The sequence below is a fragment of the Desmodus rotundus genome, chromosome 13, assembly GCF_022682495.2.
Source record: "Desmodus rotundus isolate HL8 chromosome 13, HLdesRot8A.1, whole genome shotgun sequence".
In the NCBI taxonomy this organism is placed as follows: domain Eukaryota; kingdom Metazoa; phylum Chordata; class Mammalia; order Chiroptera; family Phyllostomidae; genus Desmodus; species Desmodus rotundus.
Genome location: NC_071399.1, coordinates 28,284,049 through 28,306,004, shown reverse-complemented (window position 1 = coordinate 28,306,004; position 21,956 = coordinate 28,284,049). Strand labels below are relative to the sequence as shown.

Below are 21,956 nucleotides of genomic sequence, written 5' to 3'. Positions count from 1 at the left end.
GAGCCTGGTGCTCCAGAGGTGTTCCTTGTGTGGATTAGTGTGGCCTCCTGTTGTGGGTGGGCCACAGCAGCCCTGGACACTAGCAGGCGAGGCTGATCCCCACCCAGCTGGCGGTGAGGCCTGACTGCAACTGTTGTGGGAGGTGGATACGCAGGGCAAGCCTTCAGTGTGGCTGGCTACAAGTGCTGGCCTCAACTGTTACAAACACACTGCCATGTGCCTACTGAGGCTTCCCACAGGGTGTGACAGGGCAGGAGCCACTTTGGAGGGGTGCCAGCCTGGGTGGGTCCTTGGGGAAACGCCTGGGTGGGTGAACAGTGTTAGCAGGATTAATGGAGAGTGTCAAAAACGGCACCTGCCGAGAACCAAGATGGAGGCGTAGGTAGACACACTGCACCTCCTCGCACAACCAGAACTGATAGAAAATCGAACGACAAAGAAGTCCAACACCAAGTAGATAAAAAATAAGCATTCATCCAGACTGGTAGGAGGGGCGGAGATGGGCAGCTGGGGCGGACAGGACTCGCGTTGCCGTGGCAGGACCTAGACTGGCGGAGTGTGGGATGAACGGGGCAGGCAGTCTGACCACTAGCAGACCCCGAGGCCCCACATTCGTGCACAGATAAACCCGGACGAACAGCGGGAGCAAAGCAGACCGAACAACCCAGGCCTCCAGCGTGGGGAAATAAAGCCTCAAACCTCTGAGTGAAAATACCCGTGGGGGTTGGGGCGACAGCAGGAGAAACTTCCAGCCTCACAGGAGAGGTCATTGGAGAGACCCACAGGGGCCTAGAGTGTGCACAAGCCCACCCACTCAGGAACCAGCACCAGAGGGGCCCAATTTGATTGTGGGTAGCAGAGGGAGTGACTGAAATCGGGTGGAGAGTGGAGCAGGCACCATTGCTCCCTCTCGGCCCCTCCCCCACATGCAGCATCACAGCACAGCGACCAGCATTACCCTGCCCCAGTAAACACCTAAGGCTCTGCCCCTTTAAGTAACAGACACGCCAAGACAAAAAAAAAAAAAAAATTAAAAGGCCCAAATGACAGAACACTTCAAAGCTCCAGAAATAATTCAACTAAGCAGCGAACAGATAGCCAACCTATCTGTTCAAAACACTGGTAATTAGGACGCTTACAGAATTGGTTGAATTTGGTTGAAAACTACATTAAAAAATGAAGGCTATGCTAAGAGAGACAAAGGAAAATGTACAGGGAACCAATAGTGATGTGAAGGAAACTGGGACTCAAATCAACGGTGTGGACCAGAAGAAAGAAAGAAACATCCAACCAGAAAAGAATGAAGAAACAAGATTTCAAAAAAATGAGGAGAGGCTTAGGGACCTCCAGGACATCTTGAAACGTTCCAACATCCAAATTATAGGGGTGCCAGAAGGAGAAGAGGAAGAACAAAAAATTGAAAACTTATTTGAACAAATAATGAAGGAGAACTTCCCTAATCTGGCAAAGGAAATAGACTTCCAGGAAGTCCAGGAAGCTCAGAGAGTCCCAAAGAAGCTGGACCCAAGGAGGAACACACCAAGGCACATCGTAATTACATTAGCCAAGATGACACAGAAGGAGAGAATCTTAGAAGCGGCAAGAGAAAAGGACACAGTTACCTACAAAGGAGTTCCCATAAGACTGTCAGCTGATTTCTCCAGAGAGACCTTACAGGCAAGAAAGGACTGGCAAGAAGTATTCCAAGTCATGAAAGGCAAGGACCTACACCCAAGATTGCTCTATCCAGCAAAGCTATCATTTAGAATGGAAGGGAGGATAAAGTGCTTCTCAGATAAGGTCATGTTAAAGGAGTTCATCATAACCAAGCCCTTATTATTATATGAAATGTTAAAGGGACTTATCTAAGAAAAAGAAGATAAAAAATATGAACAGTAAAAATGACAGCAAACTCAGTTATTAACAACCAAACCTAAAACAAACAAAAGCAAACTAAGCAAACAACTAGAACAGGAACAGAACCACAGAAATGGAGATCACATGGAAGGTTATCAATAGGGGAGCAGGAGTGGGAGAGAGGGGGGAAAGGTACAGAGAATAAGCATAAATGATAGGTGGAAAATAGACAGGGGGAGGGTAAGAATAGTGTAGGAAATGTAGAAGCCAAAGAACTTATAAGTATGACCCATGGACATGAACTATAGGGGGGGAATGTGGGAGGGAGGGGTTGGTCAGGATGGAGTGGAGTGGGGGGGATGGACAACTGTAATAGCATAATCAATAAATATATTTAAAAAATAAAATAAAATAAAAACCAAAAAACAAAAATGGCACCTGCCAGTGTCAGACCAGCTAGGTGGAAGGAGAGTAAAGAAAGGGAGGGGAAAAAATGACACCCACCAGCACTTCTGACCCTGGCAAAAGTTCTAACAGATCCCTCCATCACATGCCTTAAAATTAGTGTTTCACCTTCCTGTATGACCCACGTGCTTTTCAAACTGCTGTCTCTGTACTGGGACTCCAGAAGAGCGTAGCCTTGGTTTCCTATAGCCCTCTGGCTCTGCCAGGTGTAGGACCCACTGGTTTTCAAAGCCAGATGTTATGGGGGCTCCTTTTCTTGGTGTAGTTCCCCCAGGCTGGTGCTTGAATCCCTCAGTTGTTAGTGGGGAGCTCTACAGTTGTAATATCCTTCCTACTTGGAGGTCACTGTAGGTAGGATGGGTCCTGGCTAGACTAAGTCCTGCCCTTCCTGCTTGTCTCAGTGTGGCTTTTTCTTTTATATCTGTAGTTGTAGAAAAATCTGTTGTTAGTCTTCAGGTCATTCTCAGATAGCTGTTCTACGTGTAGTTGTAGTTTTGGTGTCAATTAGAGGAGGTGAGCTCCAGATCTTCCTACTCCACCATCTTGAACTCAAGGTCAGGAGGCTTTCTCTAGAATGCTAACTTAGCTTGTCCATGAAATGTCACTGCTTGCGGTTGGTGCATTGTCTCCAAAACAGGTATGTCTCTGGATCTCTGTCTCTTAAAACATGTTAGATCTAGGCTGACCAGGCAAGGAAATTCATGGAAAAATTTTGGCTGGCTTGCTGCAAAGTGCTTCTGTAGGAATGTTTTACTAGTGGCAATATGCCATAAGCCAACTTTAACCAGAGGGTGGTTATCCTAGAGTTTTTAAGAGACAAAATGATAGTAGATCTTTGACTAAAATACAAAGACATGGCTACAAAGTGATGGAATTGGACACTGAGAAAAAATTTCAAGGATGTAAAAACAAAATGTAGGTAGAAATCCTTTTTTCCTATAGTAAGAAAATGTAGGAGAAAGGTTGTGTTTCTTTGTTATCATACTTAAAATAAACTTGCTGGTATTTATAATTTTTAAATTATTGTCATTATTTCACATTCTCTTGACCCTTGTAAATATGCATGTGTTTTATGTGGTGGCAATTATTGTATTTATTTAATTTAGTTAATATATAGCTGTCCTAATATTAAGTATTGTGATTATTAATATTGTATCACTACAATGACTACCTTTCCCCCTCCTTGGGAATATATATATATATATATATTTTTTAAGATTTTATTTATATACTTTTTTAGAGAGGGGAAGGGAGGGAGAAGGAGAGGGAGAGAATCAATGTGTGGTTGCCTCTTGCACGGCCTCCACTGGAGGCCTGGCCCCCAAGCCAGGCATGTGCCCTGACTGGGAATTGAACCAGTAACTCTTTGGTTCACAGGCCAGTGTTCAATCCACTGAGACACACCAGCCAGGGCAGGAATATATTATTGAATTAAATTCAGTTTCTATTATATACCCTCCATATTTTTAAATGCTTCAAAACTAGTCACAAAAACTATACTTCTGTTAATAGTATTTCATATTTGGATTGACTGACATACTGGTTTTGTACATGAGACTTGAAAGGAAATTTTTATTGGAACTGATAAGAATATACAAACATTTCTTTGATGTGGATGAAACTATTTCAAGAAAAACACTTCTGCCTTAAAAACTTGTTTCCTCATTAATATAAGGCAAACTTAGGTAAATTGCATGTCACCTGCAGAAAAATAAAGAGGAAACAATTCAACCCGGCCTTGTGTCACCCAAACATTTTGGACTTGTTTTCCTCCTGCTCGTTATAAACAGAACCATTTCACTAGTAAAAGTGAAAGTAACTGAAATTCCTGTCGTTTTCCCACCTGTTTGGAATATGGTCACACACGTTCCTGTGGCCCCCACCTCCGACTAATGAATTAGAACATGTGGAAACGGGCTGTAGGGGTCAAACTTGTTTTAGAGTCCCCAGGCAACTGGTGTGCAGCAAGGTTTAGAGACTATTGCAGTAGAGAAAAAACGGAGTTTTGAAAGATGCTCAAAATAGTATAGGCACGCCAACTGGGATCCCAGGAATCACAGGGCTGTCATAGATGTGGCGTTGAATCTGTGTTTGATATTAACTACTGTGAAGTACCATTGTTACCAAGCTGATACTCTGTTCCAGCATTCTAACAGTAATTGCCCTTTGTAGATTACGTAAGTATGGGGGGCTGCTTCATACAAATGATTATAATTACGTATAATTATACTAGTGTTCTGTTATGATTATAGCTATATGTGCCAGTAGGTTTTTTTTACAGGACAATTTGTTGTTCGTAGTGAATAATTCATTTATTTCTTTTTGTTTTGTTTTTAGGCTGTTGAAAATCTCTGTTCTCATAAAGTTTCCCCAATGCTTTACAAGCAGCTCCGCCAGGTCTGTGAAGATCATGTCCAAGCACAAATTCTTCAGTTCAGAGAATATCCTTTTGTTGGCTCATGAAGTTTTTGTTCATTACCTAAATATTTTGAAACTGCACAGTAGTAGGATAAAGAACCAATGAGTATCCTTAATATTAAAACAATTGCTTTTAAAATTCCCTTTTATTTGCAGAGTAAAAGCCTTAAATTTGCATCATATGGCCCAATGTAATAGATTTTCCTTAAGTAGAATTTATATCACTTTGCTGATCAGACTAAAGTAAAACAGTGTCCTTCCATTGAGTCCTGTTAAGTGTTTAGGAAAAGTTCTGAGAAATGTCTTAAAGTTTGAGTTCTCCTATCCTTTATTCTTATAAAACCCCACCTATATTAGTTTTCAGTGATGTGTAGCAAATTACCACAAACTTGGCTTGTAAACCAAAACCCATTTGTCGGCCCATAGTTGTATAGGTCAAGAGTAGTGGCCTAGCTCAGTGAGTTCTCTGCTCAGGGTCTCACAAGCTGAAATCAAGGGGTCTGCAGACTCATTCCAGTGTTGGCAGAATTCACACTCTCAGTTACAGAACGGAGCTTTCTCTCAGAACCCTGAGGCTACCCTTGGTTTCTTTCCGTGAGATCCCTTCTCTGACAACATGGTTATTTTCTTCTTGTGAGTCAACAGGAAAATCCGCCTCTCTGGTCTCCTAAGACAGCCTTATATGATGTAACCCATTATATTCACAGCCCCACTCACAATCAACTGGGGGAAGTTACAGGCAGGGGCATCTTAGAATTCTGTGACTCATTTTGCTGTCTGCGACCAAACGACTGCTAGGGAAACTGAGCTTCTTGACACCTTGTAGACAGTCCTTTACAATTTGGCCTCCATCTAGTTCCCCAGGCCCCTCCCGTTACTATAGCCACCCACATGCCGTAGAAAGTGGGTTTATGATTGAAGATAGTCTGCTTGTGGCTGTTCTTTTCTGAGCCTCTGTTTCTTCATTTGTGAAGTTAGGTAGTTAGAGTGTACTCATTTTGAAGTTTTCTTCTAGCTGAAGGAATTCTTTCTGTCCCATTGAGAAACTGAAGCATTTAGAGCTCACTGAAATCTCCCTTGGCGGATGCAGCAGATCTCTTGCCTGGCATTGAGACTCTTAATTATAAATGACGATGAAGTCTAGGTCCAGAATGGGAGGTCATAGTTTAGGATAATATCTGTAGTTCTCCTCATAAATGGGTCAATGAGGTCAAGTCTGGTTCTCTTACATTGACACTTGTAAATATACTTCCACAGTATTATCTGGCAAAGCCCTGTTCTAGTGATGACCACACTTTTGGCCTTTTGGAACCTGGCCAGAGTGTACCACATCTCAGAGGCATCCTCTGAAGACACACTCAGTGCCTCAGGAATCCTTGAGGGTAGGTCCAGGAACCCATGTTCAGGATGTTGGAATCTGAAAGGTACCCTGACTCCCAGGCTTTCCTAAAGTCATCAGCAGATTCCCAAGCCTTCTCTCCAAGACAGGAACTGGTAAGAGTGAGCTGGTGTGGTAATCGAGTCCCAGTTTACTTGAAGACTACGTTTTGATTATCTGATCGAATTATCCTCCTGCCAGTTAATCCTGCCCTATGGGTTACATGAACGTGTTCATTAACTCATTCAACAAGTACTTAACTTCCTGTCTACTCTACTAGAAAATAGAAAAATGATTACCATGTCTGATTTCTACCCTCCAAGAAGTAACAATGCTGTGATAGGTGCAAGGGAATTACCGTGTTCCCTTGACGCTGTGACAAAGCCAAAATTTTAAAGTGTACCATTTATTTCATAAAAGAAGAAAGGGAAAAAAAGACACTGCCAGATTAAATGTGTGCCTTAGTGGTGTGAAGCATTTGGAGTTCAGAATGTTAAATTGTTAGAGTCAAGGACAGGAACTGCAATGCATGAAGAAGCATTTGGGACAAATCTTCCCAAAGGAAGTAACACCTGAATTGCATCTGAAAGGATGAGCAGGTTAGAGCCAGCTACAGAGTAAAGAGACATCAGAAAGCAGAGTGTGGAAAGTTTTTTACCTGGTGCATTGTGACGTGACTATATTTTGGGAGAGTTGATGAAATTTGAGGATGTAATACTAAGTTGCAACTTGATTTGAATCTTTATTTACACCTTAAGTCTTTGGACTTAATTCTGTGTGCATCTGAGAGTCCTTACAGGTTATTAAAGCAAGAACTCAGTGTATTTAGACTGTATTTTGGGAAAGTCATTTTGACAGAATGATGAGATAGATTAGCAAATAGGGCAGAGACAGTACACATTTATTAAGTATGTACCATGTGCTAGGTCCTGGAAAAAATAAACATGAATGAAATAGGATTCTGGCCCTTTACAGCTTAAACTCCAGAAACATAAAGATGTTCATTTATGAAACAATACGATAAGAGTTTTAAAAGCTCCTGGGATGTTAAGAAAGAACAGCCAGCTTGCCTAAGCGAGAGTTTGGCAGTGCAGAGGTAGTGTGGTGCTCTAGGGTTAGAGGTGGGTGATGAGTGACACAGTCCTGCCATCAGAATTCATCCTTGCTGAAAGAGCTGTGTGACCTATCCCGGTCTTACAAGTGGCCAAGTGTTAGTGCTGTTGCAGATGCCCAAATTCTCACTGGGCTAGGAATATTCTAAGTTAAACATATTCATGTTTCTCTCACTCTGGGATATTCCAGCATTTCATATAACTCTCTTAAGATTCAAGGACTGCAACCTACTGTATGTTGGTTGCATGCTGCCATTGAAGTCAACATAAGAATTCAGGGGGGCTTCAGGAAACCCTTCATAAGTTAAACAGATCAGATATCCAGGAATCCTGTGGCATTGCATCATCTACTGTTATTTTCTTAGGTTACCATATCCATTCCTTTGTTCATATGTTTGCTAAATTCTGCACTTATCTGCCCCTTTCAAAATAAGTTAACTTCTCTTGGTGTGGTATGCCTTTCCCCAAAACAAAGGAGAGTGTAAACCTGTAAATAACTATGGACAGAAGTCACTTTTTCCTTCCCCTGATTCAACTTTACAGCTATGCAGATTTGTTTAGTCAGAGAAATGCTAATTAGCATGAGGCATCAATGATCCATCACTCAACTGTAGTTCTTAAAACAGAAGGATGCATTAAGAAACAAAGTGTTTGCTGTTAGGGAAGTCATGAAGCTGCACTGTTGAAGCATGTCTTTTATAACCTGCTGATGACAGCAGGCTTTGGGCTTCTCTATAAAGACTCTGCTTGTACTCACCTGACTGGTGTGCAGTTAGCACGCACGGAGCACTTGGTGGCAGTAGGCTAAGCTTTGAACATTCGCACAGGATTCCAAGTTACAGGTACTCTCGTTAGCCAGATAGCAAGACCACATAGCAAGAGAGTGACCCTGGGTTAGTGCTAGGGTTCAGAGGTGAACAGGACATAGTTCCTGCTGCCATGGGCTCTGTAGACTGAGGGAGGCAGTAATTAAATATTGTAACTGTGAACTTTTTTTTTTTTAAAGATTTTATTTATTTCTAGACAGAGGGGAAGGGAGGGAGGGAGGAAGGGAGAGAAACATCAGTGTGTGGTTGCCTATCGTGCACCCCCCACTGGGGACCAGGCCTGCAACCCAGGCATGTACCCCGACTGGGAATCAAACCGGCAGCCCTTTGGTTCACAGGCCAGCACTCAGTCCACTGAGCCACACCAGCCAGGGCTGAACATTGATAATTATGAGAGATGATGTTATACTCAGCAACTATAACAAGGGGACCCAATTTAGATGAGGGGTATCAGGTGGTAAGTAATCGCTACTGATGTGTGATCCGGGATCGTGGTTATCTCCTGCTCTCCGCTGCTGCAGGGCAAGCTCAGTGGCACTCTCTTTGCTGGGATTAGAAAAGCAGGATAACCTGGTTTAGAAAATGTTGGCAAAACAGGACCTGTTTTCTACTCTACTCAGTGTAGGTGCTATTTTGTTCTTGTTTTGTTTAAATCACTGTAATCACACATACATGTAGTTTTTTCCGTCGTATGTTACGAGCATTTTGCCACTGGATTTGTGTTATCTGAAGACTTGCCTAACTACCATAGTAGACTGTGTAAGTTCTTTAACTAGGATTGGCTCTTCTCCGAAAAGATAAAAAGGATGGTTGTCGGAGAACCTATCTGAAGAATAAACTGTTGACAAGCCCTCAGCATGCCTGTATGTCTTACATCCTGAGAGTACTCATATTTGGCTTTGTGGCTACTGTTCCAGTGTTGGGTCTGGAATTAATTGGTTTTGATATTTAGAAGGCTGGAGCTCAATAGATGCGTCACTGTGTGATATTAGCCTACCATTTCACACTTTTTCCCCACAGGAAAGGGCAAAAAGTTATTAAAGATGTATATTGGTTTTACCCAGCTCTCTAAAGAAAAGTATCTTTTGTTTACTGAACCCTTCACATTGGAGTTACCTATCCTAACGAAACCCCGTACTGGGTAGAGCTCTGCCTTGCTTAGTTACAGCACCTGAGCCAACCAGTGGTGTCAGTTTGGCTGGTGTGGGTTTAACCCTGTGCAGCCTTGCAGTCTGTAACTGCCTGTGGAGACCAGCCAGGGTGTCTACCCCAGGCAAGTGCCTCGTGTTCAGCACCGACTGGCTGCCAGAGCTGCTGGGTTGCTGCCATGGTGGCATCTGTCTGAATGTGCTTGTGACTGACTCTTTGTTTTTTTCAGACTGTCCATATAAGGTTCTAGTGCAGTGGGCTATTATAATTTTGAGCGATTATAACAGAATTCTTCCAGAATAATTTGTTAACCATTGAACTATTGGGTCTTTGCTATGACTATCTATTTTTAATATATTGGCAAAGCCTTGAGAAAATAAAATGTTTGGCTAGGACTGCTGTGGTTGTGGTCAGCTACCCTCACTGGTATGACGAGGATACAGATGTACCCGTCAGTCCATCTCCTGCTCTCCTGATTTTCTGTCCCCTTCCCAAAGTCCTGGCTGCTGTCCTGCCCTCTGCTGGCTACCCCTCCCCCTGTCAGACCTTTCACCAACTGAAGGCTCCAACAACTATCTGATTTTTCACGTCACACCCTGGGTGGTGTGTTTTTTCTCCTCACTGCATGCTAAAACTTTTATATAACCTCACAACAGCTCTGAGTGTGCTACACGTGGAGGGACGGAGGCCCAGGAAGGTCCGTCATTTGTCCAGTGTCACAGAGCTAAGAAGTGGTAGAGCGGAACTGAAGCCTAGGACACCCGTCTTTTCCCTTCAACAAGTTGTCTTGTTCATCTGCACAAATGTTTAAAGAGCACAAGCACGGAAACTGCTTTGTGAGCCATCGAGCAGTGCGTAGACGTTTGTGACTGTTCGACTTTGCAAAGACCTGGGAGGCTGGTGCGTGTGGCTCCTAGCTGTGGTTTGCTCTAGGAGCCTGCGTTCAGGGTTTTGTTTTGTTTTTGTTTTTTTTTTCTGTAAACAGCATTTTGAGTGCTTCTTTAAAAACATATTCCAAGAGTCAAGCTGAGAGTGTTCCTAATTTAGTGTGTGAATGAGACTTGTAGTTTTCATTGAGACAAGAAGTTAAGGTTAAACCTCAGCCATTTTTCAATGGCTGCCAGTCCCTCAGTGCTATTAATAATCAACCTGCTTCCTCATCCCTGGGACTGCGTCTGTAGGAGCTCGGCTACAGGGTTGAGTCAGGATTTGCCCTTTGTGTCACCCAGGTCCAAGAAGCCTATGCCCTGGCAGTTAGTTTCAGCTGGCAGGGTTCTGAAAGTCATCTGGCAATAAAGTGCTACCAGAAAAAGGAAGGGAAACCGGAAAGGGGACGGTGAGAAATGGAAAACGGGAGTGCAGGCAGGGGTAATTACAGATGGGTTATGAGATGTGGAGTAAGAAAAACTACATTTATGATTTTTGAACTTCTGGTCTTGTAGTATTCTGTGGTGAAGAGAGCTGAAATTAAGAAGTTAAAATTGCAATAAATTGCCCAACATTTCTAAAGTTTTCCTTAGCAGGTCTGTACAGACTCACTAGATAGTGTTTTATTTTTAAAGAAGATTAACAAATGCTGGCAAGATCATTGCAGACAAATGGTAAGCATATTGACTTTTTTATTAATACTGATCTTATATATGGTGTACTCAGGTCTTCATCAGTACTGCTTTTTTATGTCTGATCTCACTTCCTCTTGGGTGTTATTCAGCCCCTCATTTAGGTTAGAAAGAGATTTGAATAGCTGGGAGTATGTGTCCTCTTTTAATCCAGCTATCTTTTTGTCTCTTATTTTTATCTAAGCATGGCCTCATCCATCTCCCCTCACCCACCTAAGGTAGGTGTGGGCCAGATTGTGAGCTCAGATAGGGAGGTCTGTTCGAGGGATTCTCTTTGGGATCAAATGCTGTTATCTAATTCCAGCATATTTGGACACCAGAGTAGAGAAAATCAGGGAAGGTGAACTGTACTCTTCCAGACTGGGTCTGGCTATAACTTGGCCTTCAAACTGACCTGACAGATGATAGAGGGCTCACAGTGCTCATAATCCCTCAATGGGTCTCTTAAGTTTTTCCTTTATCCCAGCTTATGACTGATAATCAATCCTAAATTCCAGAACTTGACTATAGCTAGACAACCAATGTATTAGGCTTTTGTAAATATATAGATTCTGTTAGATTTTATATGTTGTGAGTTTTTAGAGTGACCTGGCTATTCATTGTGTAAGTCAGAAAATAGTGGCAATAGCTTTCCTAAGTAGGTTGAGTTCTTTTGTTTACTACAAGAAGTAAGTACGGGACAGTGAATGTGTCTCTGTTCTGGTCCAGGGACTTGGTAGATGGTAGAAATAGATAAATGTCTGTTGGGAAGGTTTTGCTTACAGGTGTAAGCAAACCTCTACAACAGAGTCTGTTAAGTTCCATGACAGGAGAATTACGGGGTTACAGTGTGCATGTTCGCACAGCAAAGGGAGCAGCTGATTAACCTGTGTCGTCCTTGCTCTGCTTGCAAAGTAGAGTGGAAGTAGAGCCTCATTCTAATGTAAAAAGACTTGTTTAAAAAGCTTAGAGCATCTCCCCAGTCTAATGGGGTTTACCATGTCAGTCAGGAAATGACCAAACTTCAAAGGTATCTTTTAGGCTAAGTGTTTTAAAATCCCTACAGTTAGATTTCTGGGTAAAAGAGATGAAAGAAAAAATTAAGGGGGAACAATTAAATTTGGGGGAGGGATAAATCCTGGGTATCTTGGAGGGAAACATCTTTCATCAAAAAACAATTATTGTTAGATTTGAGACACCTAGCACATTGATAGTTCAAATGGCTGAATCTTGAATAGTTTGTTAATAAGATGCATAAGTAAATTCTGCTCTAATTTCCAGATCATGATCAGAAGTATTTTCCTGTTTTTGGATCGCACTTATGTACTTCAGAATTCCATGCTTCCTTCTCTCTGGTGAGTGTCTTGGTCAGTAGAGCTGCATCTGCTTCTGTAACTAAAATCGCACATTTGACTGGTGTCTTCTCCTGGTTAATTGGATGGCATATGTGGTCATTTGTCTGTGGTCCTTTATGTCAGCCAAAATCACTAGTGCCCACATCTGGGCCCAGGTGAATCTTAGTGTTGGAGCGTCTCCATTACCAGTGAGGGTGACAGGGTGGGGCTGGGGCAGGCCGGCTTAGGGGGAGCAAGTTCTAGCTTGTTCTCCAGCTTGCAGTAAGTGTTCCAGCAGAGGCAGCAAGCAAGCACAGAAGTACTGTGTGAAGCCATGTTTCTGTAATTGAGCTCTGGACTTCAAGATCATCTGGAGTCAGTGATGGCAAACTGCTCACCTCTGCTCTGAGGGAAAGGTCGGGGGACTCCGTTTCTTAGCGGCAGGAGTTTGGCCTGCGGTGGTTCAATCCAGTGGTCTGGTGAAACTCTGAGAAAGCCATGACTGCTGAGGTCCTAACTCCCCCTGCCCCAGTGCCTCTGTCCTGCTGACCGACCGAGGGCACAGGGGCCTGGTTGTGTTCCGGATGTGGAGGCCTGCCATGTCAGCCTGTTCATCACACGTTCTCTTCTAGGGGCAGCATAAATTTGGGACTCCTCCCTAGTATTGCCCCTAGTGCCTGACTTCCGCAGCCTTCGCTAACGCTCTTTACCTCTCTGCCCACCTGCCCTGAGTCTCTGCACACCGTCTCCAAGAAGCCCTAGCCAGTGTGAACAAAAGCCTGCCCTTAGGTTCATCCGTGGACTCCTCCTTTATTGATGTAGAAGTTCATTCTATTCAGAAGTGATGTTGTACGCTGTCATTACCTTTACACGTGAATTCTTTAAAAAGTTGTTTTCTAACTTCCTCACCAACTTTTCACCCTAACCCTAAGCAGCGTGATTTCTCCTTCTACCACACGGACACTGCCCTTGCCTTAGACATCAGTGATCGCCTGGCTACCAGACCCCGTAGTCACTTTTTCTTTGTCTTTATGTAATCTAACACCTTTGCAGCTTTGGACATGCTCTCTTCATTGAAATTCTCCCCTTAATACCACTTTCCCCCTTTGTTTCACACACCTCTCTGACCTCCTCTGACTCCTGTGCATCTCATGCCAAACACCCATGAATGTCCACAGTAAGGCAGGCACTGCACAGAAAGATAGCTTTTATCCAGAGAAATGATGAGGATGGTAAAACTGATAACAATATCACATAGCTTCTACTCGGGGCAAAGCCCTTTTCTAAGTGCCTCAACACCTACTAACTTACTTAATCCTTAGAACAGCTCTATAAGGGATGACTGTTACTGTCTGTATTTTATAGATGGGGAAACTGAGGCACAGAGTTCAAATAAATACCTGGGTTGTCAGGGTACCTAGCCTGATCTCTTAATTTATAAATGTTGTTTATAACATAACCATGATGTAAACTATAAACACTGCTTAGAACAGAAACTATACCACATCAGTCCATTACAACTGGAAGAAAAGCTGAGCGTGATAGTGCAGTACAAGAATTATGGTGAAGTTGTGTAAGAAACACAGGGAAGGACAAGGAAGGAGGATCAAGCGTCGGCTCAGTAGCTAAGAGCACGAGGCAGTAGAGAAAGGAAGTCCATCTTGGAAACAAGACAGCAACATACCCAGAATGTTTGTGGGAGAATTGGAGAGATGAAGCTGATGAAATACCCTGGTGGCTGTTCGTGGGCTGCTTCGGAAGCCTTAAATTGATATTTAGATTTTAGGAAGAAGATTCTAGCAGACAGAACTTCCTACGCAATGGGTACCTGGCCCAATATGAACTGTTTTACAGATGTAAAATAATACATGTGATTTAGTGTTATGGAGGGACAGGCACACAGAGGTTAAGTTCCTTGCCTCAGAGTCACAGCAAGCGTGTGATGGGGGGCCAGAATTCAAGCCCAGGTGACTGGCTTGAACCCACATTCTGCCCACTGGGATTTACTGCTCCGTCTTTGAAATTCAGGGAAGACTGTGGTGGACAGCTTCTCCAGGGAACAGGAAAGGGCCATTGTGATTGTGGGGCACGGTGCAGGAGGAGAAGGTTTCCAATACAGATAGGGCTCCCTGGAACCAGTGCTCACCAGTGTGCGTAGTGCTTGCTGCTACTACCACTCACTGTTAATACTGCTTACCATTAGTACTCCTGTTGCCACTGCCACTACCACCGCTCACCACTCACCACCAACACTGTCCCTGGGCTGCCCATTCAGAAGACCGGACTCGGCCCAGGGATCTGAATTTTGGCTCCCTCCGTGTTTGACACTCAGGGGATCTGCAGAGGGGTTTTGGCAAAGCACATGGTCCGTTATCACATGGTTTTCATACATAGTAGCTGAGAGCTTTATTTCCTCCTAAATTCCTCAGGCAGTGAGCTGAGGAAGTAAGAATAACTCTTAAAATCACATTTTATCATCAGTTTTCTGATTGAAAGGGCAAGATAGAGGAGAGAACCGAGTGCCAGGGAGAACAGCTGGATGACAAGCTCTGTAGAGGGACCAGAGATGGAAAAGAGAAGGAGACAGGCTGGTGAGGGCGCTGGAGCAGGGTGCGTTCCTAAAGCCTTGAGCATCTCTGTTCTTGCCCCCAGAAAGAATGGTGTGAATTGTGGGCTGGAGATCGCAGGTTTTTGCAGATTCACACACTTTTCAGTGACATGTTTGACCTAGTAGTGCCTCAGCACTCCTCATGCAGCAGTGGTCTACCCACCCCAGGAAAACAACAGCCTTGATTAGGAAGGAAATACAAGGTACACTAGACTGGCCAAAAATTAAAATTAAAAATTCTTGACACCTGTATTTAGAGAATTAGCAAAAGAACAGACTTGGGATGATACTCATAATGTAGCTAGAGCTTCACCTAAAACTTCTAAAAAGTGAAACTAAAATATAGTTTGGTTTTTTATTGTTTGTACAGGGATATGGGATTAGAACTATTTAGAAACCATATTATTAGTGATAAAATGGTTCAGAGTAAAACTATTGATGGAATTCTGCTATTGATTGAAAAAGAAAGAAATGGTGAAGCTGTTGACCGAAGTTTATTGCGAAGTCTGCTGAGTATGCTCTCTGATCTTCAGGTAAATATCTCATTGTTCTAAATGTCCTACCAATAACTTTTAATACTGTATAAAAAATAATTGGGTCCCTGCCTAACTGCTTACACCAAAAAAAAAAAAAAAAAAAAAAAGGATGTACCAAAGATTTAAGTGCAAAAAAAAAAAGAAATCATAGAAGCATTTGTTGAAAATATGGGAGATTTTTTTTTCAACCCCTAGAAAGTGAATGACTCTTAACGCTAACACCACACCTGGAGCCACAAAAGGAAGGAGCCTTTACGATATGGACCCAATGCTCCGTAGAAAAAGGACAAGGCTGTGGTGGCATTCTCAGAAGAGAGCAGTGAAGTGGGCTGGGCTGCCCTAGTCAGCTGAGTAGAGGTCAGCCAGCCAGTTATCAACTGACCCAAGGTTAGCTCAGCCTCTGGGGTCAGCTACAAAGGAGGCAGCTGAGCTGGCCTGTGAGGCCTCAGCCAAGGAATGGCAGGAACAGGCAGCGTATTAGTATAGGCCACTGCAGCTGTGCTCCCTTGAAATTTGGGGTACACCGACACTTCAAAAGGTAGTTTTCTTTCCTATAACTGGTTAATACCTCTGCTCATTTCTTAGGTATACAAAGATTCATTTGAACTGAAATTTTTGGAAGAAACAAATTGTTTATATGCTGCAGAAGGCCAAAGGTTAATGCAAGAAAGAGAGGTGAGACAATGAAATGTTTGTTTCTGAATTGCCTTACTTCATTTCCATAGATGTGCATCTAAGTGTAATTTCTAAGTGTTTTTTTTCTTTTTTTGAAATGTATGATTTTTCACACATGCGGACATTTTATTGAAAATCTTGTGAAAGCTATAATCTGGCTGAAATCCTCAGTAATGAACTTTATTCTTATTATAGTAAGAATTTAATTTCCCTTAGAAGCTTTTTTTACCTTCCCTCCAAATAAAAAAAAAGCCAGTAAGATAGCTTCTGAAGGAAGGTATGTAAAGGAACTTAAGTTGAAGCAAGAGGTAAATCTTAAGTATGAGAGATGACTGTTTAACACATGAGAAATTGTTACATGTGTGACTCATTAAAAAAAATACCCCAAAAGCCATGTGAAAAACACAGTGATACAACCCAAAAACCTTGACAGGCAGTTTTGCAGGCGTTAGAGCCCAGTCCTCGAGGAACCCCTGGGGACTGTCACCCAGACGTTACTTGTTACTGTGCAGGGTGAACCTGACCATTGTTTCCTTCATCCTATTGGGCTGGCCAAAAAGTCTGTTTAGTTTTTTCCATAAAATAAAGACACATTTTTCATTTCACCAATAACTTCATTGATTTGGATATTTTGAATCTGTCAGCTATCTCCCATGTGGTAAAATGGTGATTGTTCTCAATTAATGTCTCAGTTTGATTGCTATCAACATCAGCTGTTGTGGTCCTGACGGTGGAGCACTGGCCAGTGAGAAATCTCCCGCACAAAACTTTGCCAACCACTTTTGACATGTTTGATCAGTCACAGCACTTTCTCCATATAATGTGCAAATCTTTGCATTTCCAGTGGTGTTTTTACGTTTCTTGAAATAATGTGTAATGTGCAGAAAATGTGTATTTTTTTCCATCTTCCGTATTAAAATGGCTGCACAAAAATACACCAATTTTGATAAGGTTTTTTAAATCCATGTTGATACAACAGCTGTCCCAATACAATCTCAACAAAATTGTTTTGAATGAAGTTCGACAACTAAGCGCTACTAGAGCCATTGTTTGGGGGGAAAACGAACTTTTTGGCCAGCCTAGTACATATGAAGAGGGAGTTTCATGTCAGATACCAGGCCTGGTTGCTGCTACTAGATCAGAACCTCTCAAAGACTTGTGTTATTGGGCCTTTCCTACACTATCAGGCGACAGCAGGAACACACTCTGCCCCTGGAATTGTGAAGTGCATTTTCAGATTTTCTGCAACCACGCTGTTTGGCATCCCCAAATGAACGGCCAGTCTGTGGATTAGTTATTGCTGACCCCTTTGTGTGTGGGCCATGGGGTGCCATTAGGCTCTGTAACCTCTGACCCAGGTACTGCTGCTTACCTGTTCATGAAGCCTCAGTGACGGGGATTATGCATGACATCAGTCCCTGCTGCTCACCTGTCCATGGGGCCTCAGTGATGGAGGGCCCTGTGGCATCGCCCCTGGGACTTCATTGTGAACAGGGCACAACAGTGCAGTGCTGCCTTGGCCCTAGTTCTAGAGGTTAATTTTAATCTCCAGGATTGAGTTTAAGGAAACGTCTCTATATTTCACCCTAATCTGCATACACTTTCCACTTTACCACTCCTTTACCCCCATTAATCTGTGTTAATATTTATTTGGCTTGAACATATATTCTGCTTTTAAAAAAAGATTTATAAGGAAAACAATATTTCAGCTTCTTGGGTAGAATCAAGAATCTTTTTGTTACTGACATGTTTAAATGTTTTGTTTGGAAGGTTCCAGAGTATCTTAACCATGTAAGTAAACGTTTAGAGGAAGAAGGAGACCGAGTAATCACATATTTAGACCACAGCACACAGTAAGTACTGTTCATTTTAGGTTTTGCAATTCAATCATAGGTGAAACCTTTTCCTGGCTGTTTTTTAAAATTCTGGTAAATAGTATCTTTGTGGACTCATTCAGTACTATCAGAGTATTTTTGCTCTTAGCGCACTTTACTTGTATTATTTGTGTTTTACTCAGCACTTGTAAGATAAACTTTTTCGTGAATTATCATCCAAAGGGAGTAATTCAGGCTGAGGTACTTGGCATCTTTGGGTTTTGAGACAAGGTGTTCTATTTATGTTAATGGGATGTAATTGGATATTAGGCAACTTTGATTGTAATCTTTTTTTTTAAGTATATTTTATTGATTAGGCTATTACAGTTTTCCCATTGTTTTTTCTCCCTTTTCTGCCTGGAACCCCCTTTCCCTCCCGCATTCCCCCCTCCTTACTTCATATCTGTGGGTTGTACATCTAAGTTCTTTGGCTTTTTTATTTCCTATACTATTCTTAACCTCCCTCTGTCTATTTTGTGTCTACCAATTATGTTCTAATTTCCCATTCTCGCCCTTCCCACTCCCAGCTGATAACCCTCCATGTGATCTCAATATCTATGATTCTGTTCCTCTTCTAGTTGTTTGCTTAGTTTTTGTTTTTGTTTTTAGGTTCCGTTGTTGATAGTTGTGAGTTTGTTGTCATTTTACAGTTCTTATTTTTTTAATTCCTTTATTGTTGTTCAATTACAGTTGTCTGCATTTTCTCCCCACCCCTCCCCCTGCAGCCAAACCCACCTCCCTCCCTTGCTTCCACCCTCCCCCTTGATTTTGTCCATGTGTCCTTTATAGTAGTTCCTGAAAACCCTTCTCCCCACTGTCCCCTCTCCCCTCCCCTCTGGCTATTGTTAGATTGTTCTTAATTTCAATGTCTCTGGTTATATTTTGTTTGCTTTTTTCCTTTGTTGATTATCTTCCAGTTAAAGGTGAGATCATATGATATTTGTCCCTTACCACCTGGCTTATTCACTTAGCATAATGCTCTCCAGTTCCATCCATGCTGTTGCAAAGGGTATAAGCTCCTTCTTTCTCTGCTGCATAGAATTCCATTGTGTAAATGTACCATAGTTATTTCATCCACTCATTTGCTGATGGGCACTTAGGTTGCTTCCAGTACTTGGCTATGTAAATTGTGCTGCTATGAACATTGGGGTGCATAGGTTCTTTTGGATTGGTGTTTCAGGGCTCTTAGGGTATAATCCCAGCAGTGGAATTGCTGTGTCAAAAGGCAGAGCCATTTTTAGTTTTCTGAGGAAATTCCATACTGTTTTCCCCAGTGGCTGCACCAGTCTGCGTTCCCACCAACAATGTACTAGAGTTCCCTTTTCTCCGCATCCTCTCCAACACTTGTTTGTTGATTTGTTTATGATGGCCATTCTGACCGGTATAAGGTCGTACCTCATTGTGGTTTTAATTTGCATCTCTCTGATGGCTAGTGATGCTGAGCATCTTTTCATATGTCTCTGGGCCCTCTGGGCCCTCTGTATGTCCTCCTTGGAGAAGTGTCTGTTCAAGTCCTTTGCCCATTTTTTAATTGGGTTGTTTGTCTTCCTGGAGAGGAGTCGTGTGAGTTCTTTATATATTTTGGAGATCAAACCCTTGTCCAAGGTATCATTAGCAAATATGTTTTCCCAGATAGTTGGTTCTCTTTTCATTTAATGATATTTTCTTTAGCCACGCAGAAGCTTTTTAATTTGATGAGGTTCCATTTGTTTATTCTTTCCTTTATGTCCCTTGCTCTAGGGGACATATCCATGAACATGTTGCTGCATGGAATGTCTGAGATTTTCCTGCCAATATTTTCCTCTAGGACTTTTATGGTGTTACGACTTAAAATATTTAAGTCTTTTATCCACCTAGAATTTATTTTTGTGTATGGTGTAAGCTGATGATCAAGTTTTATTTATTTATTTATTTTGCATGTAGCTGTCCAAATCTCCCAACACTATTTGTTGAAGAGGCTATTTTTGCTCCATTTTATGCTTCTTCCCCCTTTGTCAAATTTTAATTAACTGCAGAGACTTGGGTTTATTTCTGGACTCTGTGTTCTGCTCCATTGGTCTATGTGCCTGTTTTTATGCCAGTACCAGGCTATTCGGTTCATATTTTTTATCTTCTTTTTCTTAGATAAGTCCCTTTAACATTTCATATAATAAGGGCTTGGTGATGATGAACTCTTTTAACTTGACCTTATCTGGGAAGCACTTTATCTTCCCTTCCATTCTAAATGATAGCTTTGCTGGATAGAGTAATCATGGATGTAGGTGCTGGCCTTTCATGACTGAATACTTCTTTCCAGCCCCTTGTTGCCTGCAAGGTTTCTTTTGAGAAATCAGATGATTGTCTTATGGGACCTCCTTCATAGGTAACTGTCTCCTTTTCTCCTGCTGCTTTTAAGATTCTCTCCTTATCTTTAATCTTGGGTAATTTAATTATGTATGTTGGTGTGTTCTTCTTTGGGTCCAATTTGTGTGGGACTCTCTGAGCTTCCTGGACTTGTATATCTATTTCCTCTGCCAGATTGGAGAGGTTTTCTTTCATTATTTGTTCAAATAAGTTTTCAATTTCTCGCTCTTATTCTCCTTCTGGCATCACTATGACTCGAATATTGAATGCTTAAAGTTGTCCTGGAGGTTCTTAAGCCTCTTCTCATGTTTTTGAATTCTTTTTTCTTCTGTCTATTCTGGGTGAATGTTTATTTCTTCCTTCTGTTCCAGATCATTGATTTGAGTCCCAATTTCCTTCCCTTCACTATTGGTTCCATGTATATTTTCCTTTATTTCACTTTGTGTAGCCTTCACTTCTTCCTTTATTTTGTATCCATACTCAATCATTTCTATGAGCATCCTGATTACCAGTGTTTTGAACTCTGCATCTGATAGGTTGGCTATCTCCTTGTCGCTTGGTTCTTTTTCTGGAGTTTTGAGCTATTCTTTCATTTGGGCCATATTTCTTTGTCTGGGTGTACCTGGTACATTGTAAGGGGCAGAGCCTTAGGTATTCACCAGGGTGGGGCAACCCATGTAGCTGTGTTCTGGTGCTGTATGTGGAGGAGGGATCAGAGAGGGAACAATGCCAATTGCTGGGATCTCGCCCAGCTTTCAAGAGACTAGCAGTTTCTCCCACCACCACAACCCCCTCAGATTTTTACAGCCAGACGTTCTGAGGCTTTATTTTGCCCATACTGGAACCCTGGCCTGAGTGGTCTGTCTCATTCTCCAGTTGTTCCTCCCAGTTTATCCACACACAAGTATGGGACCACCTGGTCTGCAAACTGCTGCCTTTCCATGCCCTGGCTGCCCATCTCTGCCCCTTCCACCAGTCTGGATGGATGTTTCTTCTTTAACTCCTTCATGGTCGGACTTCCATAACGTTTGATTTTCTGGCAGTTCTAATTTTTTTTTAATTGGTTATTTCGTTCTTTTGATTGTGTGAGGAAGGAAGCATATCTACCTACTCCTCCATCTTGGCTGGAACTCTGTGATTTTTTTGTTAGACATGTACTATAGCTATAATTTTTATTAATGGTACTTAGTCTCATTATTTTCTCTCTTCATCTAATTAATTTTTCTCTAAACCTGAGGTTGGCTGGGTAGCTAGGAAAGGTAAAAGGAAAATTTTTGTGGATGTCTGTATCAGCAGTGTTTATTCAAGTGAGGACAGATGAGAATAGAAATCTATTTCTATAGATGAAAGATAGAAAAGAACTGGGATCTAGATAAGAAATAGGAAAGAAATGGATATTCTTAAGAGAGACTAAAGGGATAAAATGTGCAGAACTAATGACTCATTGATGGGGAAGGGGCAAGCAGATGAAAAAAAGAGGCAGGATTATGACAATTTGAGAATACAGAAAATAAGAGGGGTCATGAGAGAAAAGTTGAAGTTGCTCTTAGACGCATTGCATTTGAGATGCCTGTAGGAAATGCTAGATGTGCAGAGAAGTGATGGGTGAGCCGAAGGCAGGCCTGGGGTGTTCAGGGGATGCTTACCTTCAGTTCAGGAGTGGGAGAGACCCCAGGGCCCGGAAGCAGGCAGGGTCAGAAAAGCCAAGCAGGAAATGGTGAGTGTTGTCAGATCTTGCCAGTAGGTCAAGTCAAGGGAAAATAAAAGTTTCTGTTGAGTGTC

The 21,956-nt window shown here is 42.3% G+C and overlaps 1 protein-coding gene across 1 annotated transcript in view; it reads left to right on the top strand.

Moving 5' to 3' along the window:
• CUL4A (cullin 4A) overlaps window positions 1-21,956 on the top strand; it is a 70,588-nt gene that overhangs the window by 12,417 nt on the left and 36,215 nt on the right. The window contains exons 3-8 of the mRNA XM_053916423.2: window positions 4,660-4,764; window positions 10,739-10,807; window positions 12,086-12,159; window positions 15,117-15,279; window positions 15,868-15,957; window positions 17,728-17,810. Of these exons, the coding sequence (XP_053772398.1) occupies window positions 4,660-4,764; window positions 10,739-10,807; window positions 12,086-12,159; window positions 15,117-15,279; window positions 15,868-15,957; window positions 17,728-17,810 (584 nt within the window). The remainder of the gene's footprint in view (window positions 1-4,659; window positions 4,765-10,738; window positions 10,808-12,085; window positions 12,160-15,116; window positions 15,280-15,867; window positions 15,958-17,727; window positions 17,811-21,956) is intronic.